The sequence below is a fragment of the Aquarana catesbeiana genome, linkage group LG02 (genome assembly GCF_042186555.1).
Source record: "Aquarana catesbeiana isolate 2022-GZ linkage group LG02, ASM4218655v1, whole genome shotgun sequence".
Taxonomy (NCBI): domain Eukaryota; kingdom Metazoa; phylum Chordata; class Amphibia; order Anura; family Ranidae; genus Aquarana; species Aquarana catesbeiana.
Window position 1 is genome coordinate 554,456,587 of NC_133325.1, and position 13,807 is coordinate 554,470,393.

General features: G+C 42.7%; 1 protein-coding gene across 2 annotated transcripts in view; it reads right to left on the reverse strand.

Annotated features, from left to right (window-relative positions):
* Positions 1-13,807, reverse strand: part of CACNA1S (calcium voltage-gated channel subunit alpha1 S) — a 243,247-nt gene that overhangs the window by 125,855 nt on the left and 103,585 nt on the right. For both annotated transcript variants that reach the window (XM_073615976.1, XM_073615975.1), the window contains exon 14: positions 1,057-1,177. In XM_073615976.1, coding sequence (XP_073472077.1) covers positions 1,057-1,177 — 121 coding nt within the window. The remainder of the gene's footprint in view (positions 1-1,056; positions 1,178-13,807) is intronic.

Genomic DNA, 13,807 nt, shown 5'->3' on the forward strand with positions numbered 1-13,807 from the left:
CCTTAGAGAAGCTTCCAGAAGTATAGGGTGGAGTCTAGGAGGAGCTGACTGGAGTACTGATGATTGTCCCAGTCAATCCCCAGCAAAGTGGGCTGGCAAGACCTCACAAATACTCATGGGTCATGCCAGCAAAGGGCAGTCTGGTGGAAGATGGAGATGGAGTGCTAAGGAGGCTGTTGGTGGCCCTTTAGGGTGCCCCCTAGTCTGGGGAGGTGACCTCAGACCTAGGGCTCGGGTGCTGGAGGGACCCGCTTCAACACACGGAGGAATCCTTCTTGGAGGCACGCGAGTAAGGAGAGTACAGCGGGAGAGGGTCAGCACATCCAGGAGATCTTCTGAGAAGTCAGCCGGGTGAGCTGGTGAGTGAGCAGTCTGGGAGGACTGTGTCTCGAGAGAGAGAGAGAGTGTCAGTCTGGGAGGATTGTAAAGAAGTAGCCAGGCAGGCTGGCAGTGCATGAAGATCTGATGTTGGGATCAGTAGCCACAGGAATGTAAGCTGGACACTGACTTTTTGCTACACACCTAAAGGGGGCCTCGGGTTCCTGCCTGCAAAGGGCTTTTGCTTCTAAATTGGAGTGCCTTGGTCAGATCCACAAAACAGTGTGCCAGCTGGAGTTCTGCAAGCAAGCTAGTGCTGGAGGAAGAGAAGGAGTGTATAAAGAACGTATATGTACGAGAGGAATGTGTAGAGGAAAGTTGTCCCTGAAGTTGTCTGACGTCAAGTGGGCATCCCATAATTTCCCTACCCCTATCCAAGTTCTAATCCCTCAAATGTGTGCCTGTGAAAATTTGGTGCGCCTGGATGTGCAGGGTGGGGGATTCCATTTGTATTTGCAGCTCCTTAGGGGGTGCACTACAGTAGTCAACATGTAAAAGACTATAATCAATGATGATTTTAGAGCTGGAATTGGTTGTGTTGAGACAATGCTTCTGTGATAACTTTGTGACTTTAATACGTTTATATTTGATTTTTTTATACTTTATTATTATATATTTTATTTATTATTATTTGTATTTCCAGCTGTTTTTTTTTACTACATAATGACTAAAGGATACAGTTTCCACAAACAAATAAGATGATAAAGTAAATGCAGACAGACATCCCAGAGTAGGTTGGGCCACCATAAGCCATGATTCCATTATACATCACAGAGGTCCAATCCTCTCCAGTCAAAATCTATGAGAAAAACAATCATATTAAGGAATCCATGTATATATTACAGTGTATATTTGACCAAAGTATACAAACTGAAAGAACAAAAATCATGTCATGCAAACATTTTTTCGAGTCAGAACTGAGGAAGCTACTTGGATGAGCAAGGAACCATCTTCAACATGTCCAGTTAAATATGACTACTTACTACTAGTCCTGTAAACCAAATGTAACACTGGAGCTAAAGTGAATGCAAAACTCCTCTGGACCTCAAAAAAAGGTTTTTGACCTGGCCTTACTACAATGATTAGAAATATCTTAACCCTATATGAAACACAATTGCACTAATTATTTGAGTGCTGGCTAAATTAGTTTAGATATGCATAAGTTGTTTGATATTGTTATATCAGTCATTATGTCTTTTTATCATGCCTTAAAATAGATATAAACACAATCACTGTTATGTTATTCAAATCAGCAGGTTTCATCGAAATAATGCCTTAAAATAATAACCTCTCCATAAATGTTCTTGCTCGGACATGTTACATAGTTACATAGTAGGCGAGGTTGAAAAAAGACACAAGTCCATCAAGTCCAACCTATGTGTGTGATTATATGTCAGTATTACCTTGTATATCCCTGTATGTTGTGGTCATCAGGTGCTTATCTAATAGTTTTTTAAAACTATCGATGCCCCCCGCAGATACCATCTCCTGTGGAAGGGAATTCCACATCCTTGCCGCTCTTACAGTAGAGGACCCTCTACGTAGTTTAAGGTTAAACCTCTTTTCTTCTAATTTTAATGAGTGGCCACGTGTCTTGTTAACCTCCCTTCTGCAAAAAAGTTTTATCCCTATTGTGGGGTCACCAGTACGGTATTTGTAATTTGAAATCATATCCCCTCTCAAGCGTCTCTTCTCCAGAGAGAATAAGTTCAGTGCTCGCAACCTTTCCTCATAACTAATATCCTCCAGACCCTTTATTAGCTTTGCTGCCCTTCTTTGTACTCGCTCCATTTTCAGTACATCCTTCCTGAGGACTGGTGCCCAGAACTAGACAGCATACTCCAGGTGCAGCCGGACCAGAGCCTTGTAGAGTGGGAGAATTATCGCTTTATCCCTGGAGTTAATCCCTTTTTTAATGCATGCCAATATTCTGTTTGCATTATTAGCAGCAGCTTGGCATTGCATGCCATTGCTGAGCCTATCATCTACTAGGACAACCAGGTCCTTTTCCATCCTAGATTCCCCCAGAGGTTCTCCCCCCAGTGTATAGATTGCATTCATATTTTTGCCACCCAAAGGCATTATTGTAAATTTTACCACATTACACCTCATTTGCCATGTAGTTGCCCACCCCATTCATTTGTTCAGATCTTCTTCCAAGGTTTCCACATCCTGCAGAGAAGTTATTGCCTTGCTTAGCTTAGTATCGTCCGCAAATACAGAGATTGAACTGTTTACCCCATCCTCCAGGTCGTTTATGAAAAAATTAAATAGGATTGGTCCCAGCACAGAACCCTGTGGGACCCCACTACCCACCCCTGACCATTCCAAGTATTCCCCATTTATCACCACCCTCTGAACTCGCCCTTGTAGCCAGTTTTCAATCCATGTACTCACACTATGGTCCATGCCAACGGACCTTACTTTGTACAGTAAACGTTTATGGGGAACTGTATCAAATGCTTTTGCAAAATCCAGATACACCACGTCTATGGGTCTTTCTTTATCTAGATGGCAACTCACCTCCTCATAGAAGGTTAATAGATTGGCTTGGCAAGAACGTTACTTCATGAATCCATGCTGATTAATGATACTGTTTTCATTACTAAAATCTTGTATGTGACTACTGTCTCCCAGCTTTGGCCATGCATTATCACTTTGTCACATGTGCCCTGGTAGAGTGAATGTGATGACATACATTGTACATGCAAGGTCCACTGTGGTCATGATCTGCAAACCAGTCCAGAGCAATGATCTTCAGTCAGCATTGAAATGAGTACAGGAAGTGGCAAAAAGAGGCTGGGGGAGATCGTAACACTAAGCCACTAAGTTTAAGCCACTATAACACTAAGAGGCAAAAAATTGTGAAAAAAAATAAAATTCTTAATGATACACAGTGCTTTAGAAAGCTAAATGATTACAGTTTAGTTCTACTTTAAAGTGTTACTAAGCCCGCAACAGTAAAATCAGTCTATACATGCAGTAAAGCATGCTTGTTATACTCAATGTGGAACCTAATGGGTTAATTCTCTGCATTGTATAAAAAGGTTGTTTGATCCTGTCTTCTCTGTTCCTCCTCTTCTTCCACTGCCCCTTAACCATCTCCTGATAGAACAGAGGCTAGGGGACAAGCTGCACATGCTCAGATTGGTGTGTATTGCTAGAGAGTTGTAATTTTTTGGGGGGGAGAGTGCATGTGAACAGCACAGGGCCAATCAGCACTGTCCAGACAGAGGGTCAGGGGTCCTGAAGCCTTATAGGACAATTAGAGCAGAATAAAAACTCCTCCTACAAGCTTTACCCAGACACTGATAGAAGTCACAAGACTGCTCTAACCGCTGATGAAAAAAGGTATTTAGCAGTTTATATTTACTTAAAGGATTGTATTTCTATGTTCTGTGTACTGTGGGAGACCAGATATAGTGAATGCAGGGTCCTGGGTTTAGTAACATTTTAAGTCCCAATTAACATGCCTTAACTAACCAATGGATGAGAGCCACTAAGTTTTGGTCAACCAGTTAATTTCCAGTTCAGTGAAAATACTGATGGCCAGTGTCCAAAGACATCCCAATCTTTTCCTGATTTTAAACTAGAATCTAGTATTGCTTAGATAATGTTTAATGAGAAACAAAATGGGTTCAAATTGAATATCTTTAAATGGTCGAACAGCTGTGTATAACACTTTAACAAGAAACTTTTGTGTTTTAATTTTTAATAGTTTTTATTATTATAATTATTAGACATCTACAGAAAAGTACAATAAGTACAACATCCTTCGCAAAATCAACTTTTCATACAGGGCTGGTGGCATGTAAGAATCAAAAATCAGAAACAGTCACTGTTGTATTTTACCTTTTTTCCCCCTCCTATTTATAAAAGCATATTCAATGCTTTTCTTTACCTGGAAAATTTGTCAGTTCACTTATTGTTCACTTACTGTTTTTTGTTGTATTTAATTGTAATACTTTATATACAAGAAGTGTAGATGCACTTTGAGAACAAAGAGTTTGCATGGCTAGAGGTCAGTTAGAAGTTATTTCCAGTTTGGCAGTTTTGTTCAGGTTTGCCACTTTTTTACTGAAATAACATTTGTTCAAAAATGTAGTCAGACATTTATTCTATAACTGCGGTGAAAAATGTTGAACAAACAGAATCCCAGAGGTAAAACAAAAAGAAATGGCTTACCAATTTCAGTATGCAACTTCTTTTTATTTGGGCCCCTTAAGTGTTAACTACAGGTGTGCAAATTTACTAACTCAGTCATGGTCTTTCACATGAGCATTTTGTCTGTCTATTATTCATCTATCTATTGACGGAGGAAAAATGGGCAAACAAATGTACAGTAAATGGATGATCATCTGTTTACATCCGTGTCTCTTCAAGAAGCAGACTCAAATGGATGTAAACTGACAAAATGTGCTTTTTTGTATTGGTGGTTAGGAGCCGGCACCCACCGACATCCTAACAACCAGTGACATATCCCAGCTGTCAACAGCAGGGATGGGTTATTGGTTGTTAAGGAGTCGGCACCTGCTGGCTTCCTAACAATGATGAGCCATCCCTGCTGTCAACGGGGAATTCCTGCTGACAGCAGAATGTAAACAAAAGAGCTAAAAAAAAAGTGTGAGGACCCCTTCTCCTTTGGGTCTGGCATGGATTTTGGGGAGGGAGACCTCATACCAAAAAACAAAACAAAAAAGGCATGGCCCCTCTTCAAAATTAATACTAGACCCTTAGGCTGGGTTCACATTGGAACCGGCGGCAGATTGCACGCTGTGCGTCCCTGTTCCCCATTTCAGGGACGTATCAGGACAGAATCTATACCTGAATTAGGTCCTGAAACAGAGCCAAAGACGCAGTGCAGTGTGCAGTGCTCCGCAGCCACAACAGAGATATGTGTACCGGGTCCGTAGGGATATGTGAACCCGGCCTTATCCGAGCATGCTAACTGACAGGCCAGGAAAAGGGGGGGCGGACATGTGCCTTCCCTCTGAACCATATCAGGCCACATGCCCACAACATGCAGGGATGATATGTCTGGCAAAGCACCTTGTCCCCACGTTGATGAGGACAAGAGCCTTTCCCACAACCCTGGCGGTGGTGACTTATCGGAATCTGGCTCCCCCAGATTCCGCCCTGACCAAGTGAATGAGTACACATTCACAAAAAAATGACTAGCGTAAGAAAAAAAAAAAAAAAACAACACAGTTTTGATAAGTCCTTTATATAAAAAAAAAGCTCCAATATAGATCTATCATCAATCACGTCGTTCTGTGTGGTAGATCCATGTCAATCACGATGAATGACAGGTGCCGACCTATACAGAAGAAAAAAAACCACTGCCCGTAAATCCAACCTGTCCCATTGCTTGCTGATGCCGAATGACATTGCCAGTTCTCTTTGCCACTAAAGTAAACAAAATGGTGGGGCCATCCGATGACAACACTAGGTGACCCCACCCCTTTATAACATTGCATACGGCCAATAATGTAATAAGGGCCTTCCGGTGACTTCTCCTGGTGACCCCACCCCTTTACATTAGTAGAGAAGCGGAGCTGAAATTCAGCCCCACCGCTAAAGTAAACAAAGGGACAGGGCCATCCGGTGACATCACTGGTTGACTCCGTCCCTTTATGGCATCGCATATGGGTCTTTTCACAAGGGCGTTCTGTCTTTCCTTTTTTCATCCATTTGCTTACTTATGAAAAACAGACAGCAATGCATTCCCAAGGGTAAATGGATGTAAAGGGATAATCATACATCTGCATCCATCATCGGATGGCCCCGTCCCTTTGTTTACTTTAGCTGCGGGGCCGAAAGACAACTCCACTTCTTCTGGCACTATAGTAAACAGAAGGACAGGGTCACTGGGTGACTCCCAGTGTTAATTTAAAGATATTTCGTCGACTAAATTAACACTATTTTAGTTGACTAAAACACGACTGAAACTAAAATAATTCAGATGACTGAAATATGACTAAAACTAAAATGGCATTTTAGTCTTAACACAAAAATACAACTAAAACTAAAATGGCATTTTAGTCAAAACACTAAAACTAAATCGAAAATTGACATAAAATTAACACTACTCTGCTGGCCATTTCTAAATCAGCAGCACAATTCCATCCAGAGCCTTCAATAATAGCACATTAAAGTTTAAACATGTATTTCACTATTCCACTACTGCAGAAGAATAAGTAGGGGGCATCTACTAAGCTGCTGAAAGAGAAAAATATAAGAAAAGGACTTTTCTTATATTTTTTCTTAATATTTAATGTTGGTAATATAATCTGTTGGGTGAAACAGATGCAAAGGTGCTAAACTCCTCACTGCATATTCAACCAATCCTGCAAACAAAATGCTGAACTGTTACAAGGTAGCCGATGCTGACTCCTCATGTTGCTGGCACTGACATGGTTATATAAATAGTGCTTTTGAACAGATAAATAAGCAGACCAATATAGCATTGTGCCTAACCAGGCAAGAAGAAACTGCAGGGAGGCAAGGTTTGTCAATGAGGGCAGCTTCACATCGACGTTGACAGCTGTTTTATGGATCAAACTGCTTTATCAGTATGACTTACTTTATATTTATATAGCCATTTCAATGCCAGAAATTAAGCCCTTGTAACAGCTCAGTAGTTATTTAAAACATTTGGTGATTATGCATTATTTATTATTTAAGTCAATCACAACAAAAATGGGCAGGCAAACATTTAAAGTAGTAAGTTCACTTTTTTAAATTCATTTCAACATTGTAAAATCCATTAGGAAGACATTGTTCCAAAGAACACTAGGCAGCTAATTTTATCTGTGATAACGAATTTTACAATATCCCATTTTTCTGATATTTGTTTAATATTAACTGTTTCTGTAGTCACCCAAGCCCCCCTGGCAGTGTTAGAGTTTTTCTCAGCCCAGACTATAATGCCGCGTACACACGGTCGGACTTTTCGTCTACAAAAGTCCAACGGACGCTGACGGACTAAAGCTGGCTGGTAATCCGATCGTGTGTGGGCTTCTCCGGACTTTCAACGGACTTTTTTAGCCTCAAATCCGACGGACTTTAGATTTGAAACATGCTTCAAATCTTTACGTCGTAAGTACGACGGACCCCGAAATCCGCTCGTCTGTGTGCTAGTCCGACGGACAAAAACCCATGCTAGGGCAGCTATTGGCTACTGGCTATGAACTTCCTTATTTTAGTCCGGTGTACGTCATCACGTACGAATCCGTCGGACTTTTGTGTGGTCGTGTGTAGGCAAGTCCGTTCGTAAGAAAGTCTGCCGCAAGTCCGCCGAAGGTACGTCGGAAGTCTGTCGGACAGGCTGTCGGACTTTTGTAGACGAAAAGTCCGACCGTGTGTACGCGGCATAACACGTAAAAACACAATCTTTCTCTTCAGTGTAAATCAGTCATACTACTGTGATGTATCCTACAGCAACCCAGTCTTAACACGGTGCTGTAACCCACAGCATCCAGCAATTCTCTGTCATCCACGTAACCCTTTCTTTGGCAGCTTTTCTTTGATGTTCAGTGTTTCTTTTCATGTGTTCTCTCCCGCCCATTTATTCAGCTAGTTAAATCCCATTGTGTGCTGACGTGAGGTATGGCCAGGAATACGGAATATTGTTATCAAATACCATAATTTTCCTTTCCTGGCCTATCCTCAGGTCAGCACAGGACTCCCTTCCTAGTGGCCTGTCGCAGGCTAGGTTATCGAACACCTTAGTGGGGGAGGGGCTGTCTTTTACTTAGCTAGTCAGAGGTGGTCCTGTGGCGCCAGATGAGGCGTTAACCTATTGTGTGCTGACGTGAGGATAGGCCAGGAAAGGAAAATTACGGTAAGTATTTGATAACAATTTTCCATATTCACACTGGGACCGCCCATACATTAGCGGTAAAGCTCTGCTCATTTTAGCTGTGCTTTACCGCTGTTTAGGTGGCGCTTTTTGGCCGCTAGCGGGGCGCTTTTAACCCCCTCCTAGCGGCCAAAAATGGGGTTAAAAGCGCCCGTGTTGCGGCGCTTCAAAAGCGATGGCCATTTATTTCAATGGGCAGGGCGTTTTGTACACAGGGCTCCCAAACCACCCCAAAGATTCTGCTTGCAGGACTTTTCCTAATGTCCCACAAGCGCACCACCCCGTGTGCGAAGTCACACCGATATGAATGGGAGGCGGTTTTCAGGCACTTTACAGGCACTATTTCTGAAAACGTGTGAAAGGGATCTTAGTCACAACAATAGAAAAGCACAATGTGCTTAAGCTGTTATCTCATGTCTTAATTGACTATATCCATTAACCTCTTCTGCCCCGGAAGGTTTTACCCCGACCAGGCAATTTTTTGCGATTCGGCACTGCGTTATTTTTACTGACAATTGCATGGTTGTGCGACACTGTACCCAAATAAAATTGATGTGCTTTTTTCCCACAAATAGAGCTTTGTTTTGGTGGTACTTGATCACCTCTGCGGTTTTTATTTTTTGCGCAATAAACAAAAAAAGACTGGCAATTTTGAAAAAAACAATACAATATTTTTTACTTTATGCTATAAAACATATCTAATAAAAAATGTAAAAAATCTAATTTCTTCATCAATTTAGGCCAATATATATTCTGCTACATATTTTGGTAAAAAAAATCCCAATAAGCGTATGTTGATTGGTTTGCGCAAAAGTTATATTGTCTAGAAACTATGGGATAAATTTATGGAATTTTTATTTTTTAAATTTATTTTACTAGTAACAGTGGCAATTAGTGATTTTTAGTGGGATCACGATGGACAAATCTGACAATGACACTTTTTGGGGACCAGTGACACAGTGGTTAGTGCTACAAAAATGCACTGTCACTGTACTAATGACACTGGCAGGGAAGGGGTTAACATCAGGGGCAATCAAACGGTTAAATGTGTTCCCTGGGAGTGCTTTCTAACTGCGGGGGGGGGGGTTGCTTTGACTGGGGGAAGACAGAGATCTGTGTTCCTGCTCTCCATCTTCCCCTCTCACAGAACCTTCTTTACATAGGCAGACCATCCTGCCTCTCTCAGGAACGATCGCGGGGTGCCGACGAACATAGGGTGCACCGGACCCACTGATTGGCTTCTGGTGTGTCCAGTCACAGACCCGGAACTAGAAATCACGTACAGGTAAGTGATTTTGCCCAGGAGGGCTGCCCTGCTGCAGCATATATGCATGGGGCGGTCCGGAAGAGGTTAAACATTCACAGTGGCGGAGGAAAAAGTATATGAGCCCGTAGACATGTTACTTCAACAAAAGCTTATTGAAGTCATTGGTTTTGCATACCTGGAGTCCAATTAATTAAATGCGTTTGGGAGTGTGGTTTAGAGCTACTCTGATTGATAAAACACTCAAACATTTTAAGACTGCTGTTCATAAGAAGCATTAGCTGATGTGAACCATGCCTCGCAAAAAAGAGTTCTTTGAAGACATATGATCAAGAGTAGTTGATCTGCATAAGACTGGAAAGGAATACAAAGCAACCTCAAAGTGTTTAGGCATCCATCGGTCAACAGTTAGACAAATTGTCTGCCAATGAAGACAGTTTGGTACTGTGGTTGCTCTTTCTAGAAGTGGGCGCCCAGCTGAGATGACTCCCAAAGCACAACACCAAATCCTCAATGAGGTAAAGAAGAACCCAGAAGTAATGGCTAGAAGTTTGAAGACATCACTAGAACTGGCAAACGTCCCTGTTCATGAGTCTATCATACGTAGGTCTTTGAACAGGTAGGTTGTCCATGGTAGAACACCACAGAGGAAGCTTCTGCTCTCCACAAAAAAGTTGCTGTGCGCACAACAAACTGCAATGCTACTATGAAAATGTTTTGTGGACCAAAGAAACAAAAGTTGAATTGTTTGGTAAGAATACTCAAAACTCAAAAAGGGCACAGCTTACCAACACCAAAACATAATTCCAAAAGTGAAGTATGGCAGAGGGAACATCATGATTTGGGCTTGCTTCGCTGCCTCAGGGCATGGAGAACTTGCCATCATCATGGAGGGGAAAATGAATTCCCAAATTTTCCAAAATTTAGTGACCCTATGCATCAAATTAAATCCACCACAGACTGGCTTCAGAATAAGAAAATGTAGCTTTTGGAGTGGCCCAGTCAGAGCCCAGACCTTAACCCCATAGAGATGCTGTGGAATAACCTCAGCAAAGCCGTTCACACCAGACATCCTACAAATGTGTCTGAGCTGAGGCAGCTATGTAAAGATGAATGGTCAAAAATTCCTCCTGAAACATTGTGCAAAGTAAAAATTGTTCCAGGGAATATCCGATTGTCTCTTTGGGATCAGGAAGGATTTTTTTTCCCGTGCTGGAGCAAATTGGATCATGCTTTGCTGGGTTTTTTGCCTTCCTCTGGATCAACTGTGGGTATAGGATTGCCTATATAGGATTGTATAATTTTTTCCCCCTTTTTATTGGTTAGATGGACTTTTATCTTTTTCAACCAGACTATGTAATTATGTAACATTGTGCAGGTCTGATCCAGATGTACGGAAAGCACTTGCTTGAGGTCACTGCTGCCAAAGGAGGTTTGACCAGCTAATAACTCCAAGGGTTTGGTTACTTTTACCTTCAGCACTGTGAGTGTTTAATGGGTGTGTTCAATAAAAATGATAAATTAAATTTGCTTGTGTTTTATCAGCTTAAGCAGATTGTGTTTGGCTATTGTGACTATATTGACTATTGTGTCTTAGATGAGGATCAGATCACATTTTATAGCAAATTACTGCAGAAAACCAGTTAATTCCACGAGGTTCACATATTTTTTTCTTGACACTTTAATACTCACTGATCATCATTTTTCACCATACTGTACCCATAGTGTTGTGGAAATTGTATTAAGATGTATTTAATATGTATTGTCACAGTGTCTCCCAGTGTTAGTTCTCCTGCAGCCCGGACTGGGGCAGACTGATGCTGGTTGAGACCCGTTTTGGTAGTGAAAAGCTTCTTGAGGATGCAGAGAAGTGTTTGCAGAGTGGGGATATGTCCACCAGCGAAGGGCCCCTGTGCAATGCACAGACGATCGTCTGGGGGGATGTGTTCACTCTGCAAAGACATTATTGGTTATGGGGGATGTACGCTCGTGTGTCTCTGTGTGTCTGATCAACATGTAGGGAGGCTATGGCATGTTCCTGCAGATAATCTCCCATCCTCAAGAATGGTAGTATAATCCGGATGTGCATTGTTCTCTGAACAATGCAGAATAAAGATTCATGCCAATGGTGAAACCGGCAGTCTTTGAGTGCGTTATGGTCAGGAATAGCGTCCATGATTTCAAGGCCAGCCATGCGGCTTTCTTTGTCTAGCTGAAGATGATGGCTTACAGAGACAGGGGGCGGGAAATCATACACACTGCCCCTGCCCAGACATGCCCATAGACTCCCCTAGTCATTGTTCATTGGGTGAGATTTGTATAACTCCTCCTGTTTGAAGGATTGCCTGTGCTTGATTGGCTGATTGTGAAACCATCAAGCTCTATTGTGAAGTACTCTAAATAAACAGAACACTGGAGCTAAGGATGTGAGATCGGTGGTCGTGTCTGTTTTCTTGGGAAGAAACGGGAAACAGGGGTTTACTAAGATCAGGCATGTCCAAAGTCCGGCCTGCGGGCCAATCGCGGCAGAGTTCCGGTTTTGAACAGCTTGCCTGGTTATCTGGACATGTATATCTTTTGTGGTCCCCAACGATCTCCCAGCGCTGGGGCCACAAAATATATATATTCTGGCTGCCTTGGAGGGGACAGGGAGGAGGCGGGATGAGTACCGTGCACACAGGAGTATTTCCTGTTAACATGGCAGCCTCTGTAATAAAAAGTCCCGTCTCCGGCGCTGCCATTGGATGACTTCTGTCCATCAAAGGAGGCTGGACTTTCTATTAAAGAGGCCGCCAAGAAAACAGGAGTTTTTCTTGTATCTAATCTTTTGGCGCTTGTCCCGCTACCTCCCTGTCCCCTCCGAGGCTGCAGATGGATAGGCATCAGTCAGGCTGCATTGATTGCAATGGTGAGTCTGTATTCCTGGCAATGGTGGGCGCTGCATTCCTGGCAATGGTGGGCGCTGCATTCCTGGCAATGGTGGGGGCTGCATTCCTGGCAATGGTGGGAGCTGAATTCCTGGCAATGGTGGGTGCTGCATTCCTGGCAATGGTGGGCACTGCATTCCTGGCCATACTGGGTGCTGCATTCCTGACCATGGGGGTGCTGCATTCCTGGCCATGGGGGGGGGGTTGCATTCCTGGCAATGGTGGGCGCTGCATTCCTGGCAATGGTGGGTGCTGCACTGATGGCAATGGGGGTGCTGCACTGATGGCAATGGGGGTGCTGCATTCATGGCAATGGAGAGGCTGCAGATGGGCACTGACCCTTATTTTGCTTCATAGTTCTTTATTTAAAATTTACGTTTTTTTCCTGAAACTTCCCTCTTAAAGTGAAGCTGCGTGTTATATGCCAATAAATACGGTATATCCAAATAACACACCCAAGCTCATCTCTTTACTCACACACAGCCACTAAGGCAAGAGAATTCTTGTTGGGCAGTGTATTATTGCTCGAACTAACACACAGACCGAATTTTAATGGTTCAACGAATGTTAGGCAAAATGGTCGGCCCTCGCGCATGTTCACTTCATCAAATCTGGCCCTCTTTGAAAAAAGTTTGGACACCCCTGACTAAGATGCATTATACCAAAAGGTTGAAAGGGCGCTTTATTAGCGCAAGAGATTACGGATTAGTGCAATGGATTACGCACAGCGTATAGTGGTATTTCCATGACAATAGCAAGCAATTAATGCTTAGGTCTCAGGGTACAGCTGTCAGATCACTATAGGCTATAGACACACAGCTTGGGTCTGCCCCCACTCCCTCCTCACTGGATTTAACTGACAGCAGCAGGAACCAAGGGCTCACACTGCTGCCTCCATGTCCAGTGAGGAGAGAGGGAGAGAGGAGAGTGCAGCTGCTCTCAGGCATGGCGCTGGATCGAGACCAGGCTCAGGTAAGTATTCAGGAAATAGCTGGAGGGAGCAACATTTGAAAGGTTTTTTTTACCCCAATGCAGAGAATACACATTTACCTTTAGAACTACTTTAAGTGCGGTAACATTACTGTGCTATAACCTATAGTAATCTATCCCAAAACACCTAACAATGTTTAGCAGTCATTTTAATAAAATGTAGTTGCTGCTTGTTTTACTAGGTGTATTATCAATGGAACAAGAATATATCTTTTGTTTTTAGAAAGTTAAAGCCCCTTTTTTTGTTTTAGTGCCGAGCCTGCACTAGGGTTAGATTATATTTACAGCCAGCATGAGACCAACGCTAGATGACCTTTTGCCCATAGTCATTTTTTAACATTTTGGTGCTGAAACATAACCTATTTCTTTCTCAAAATGGTCTTTCCT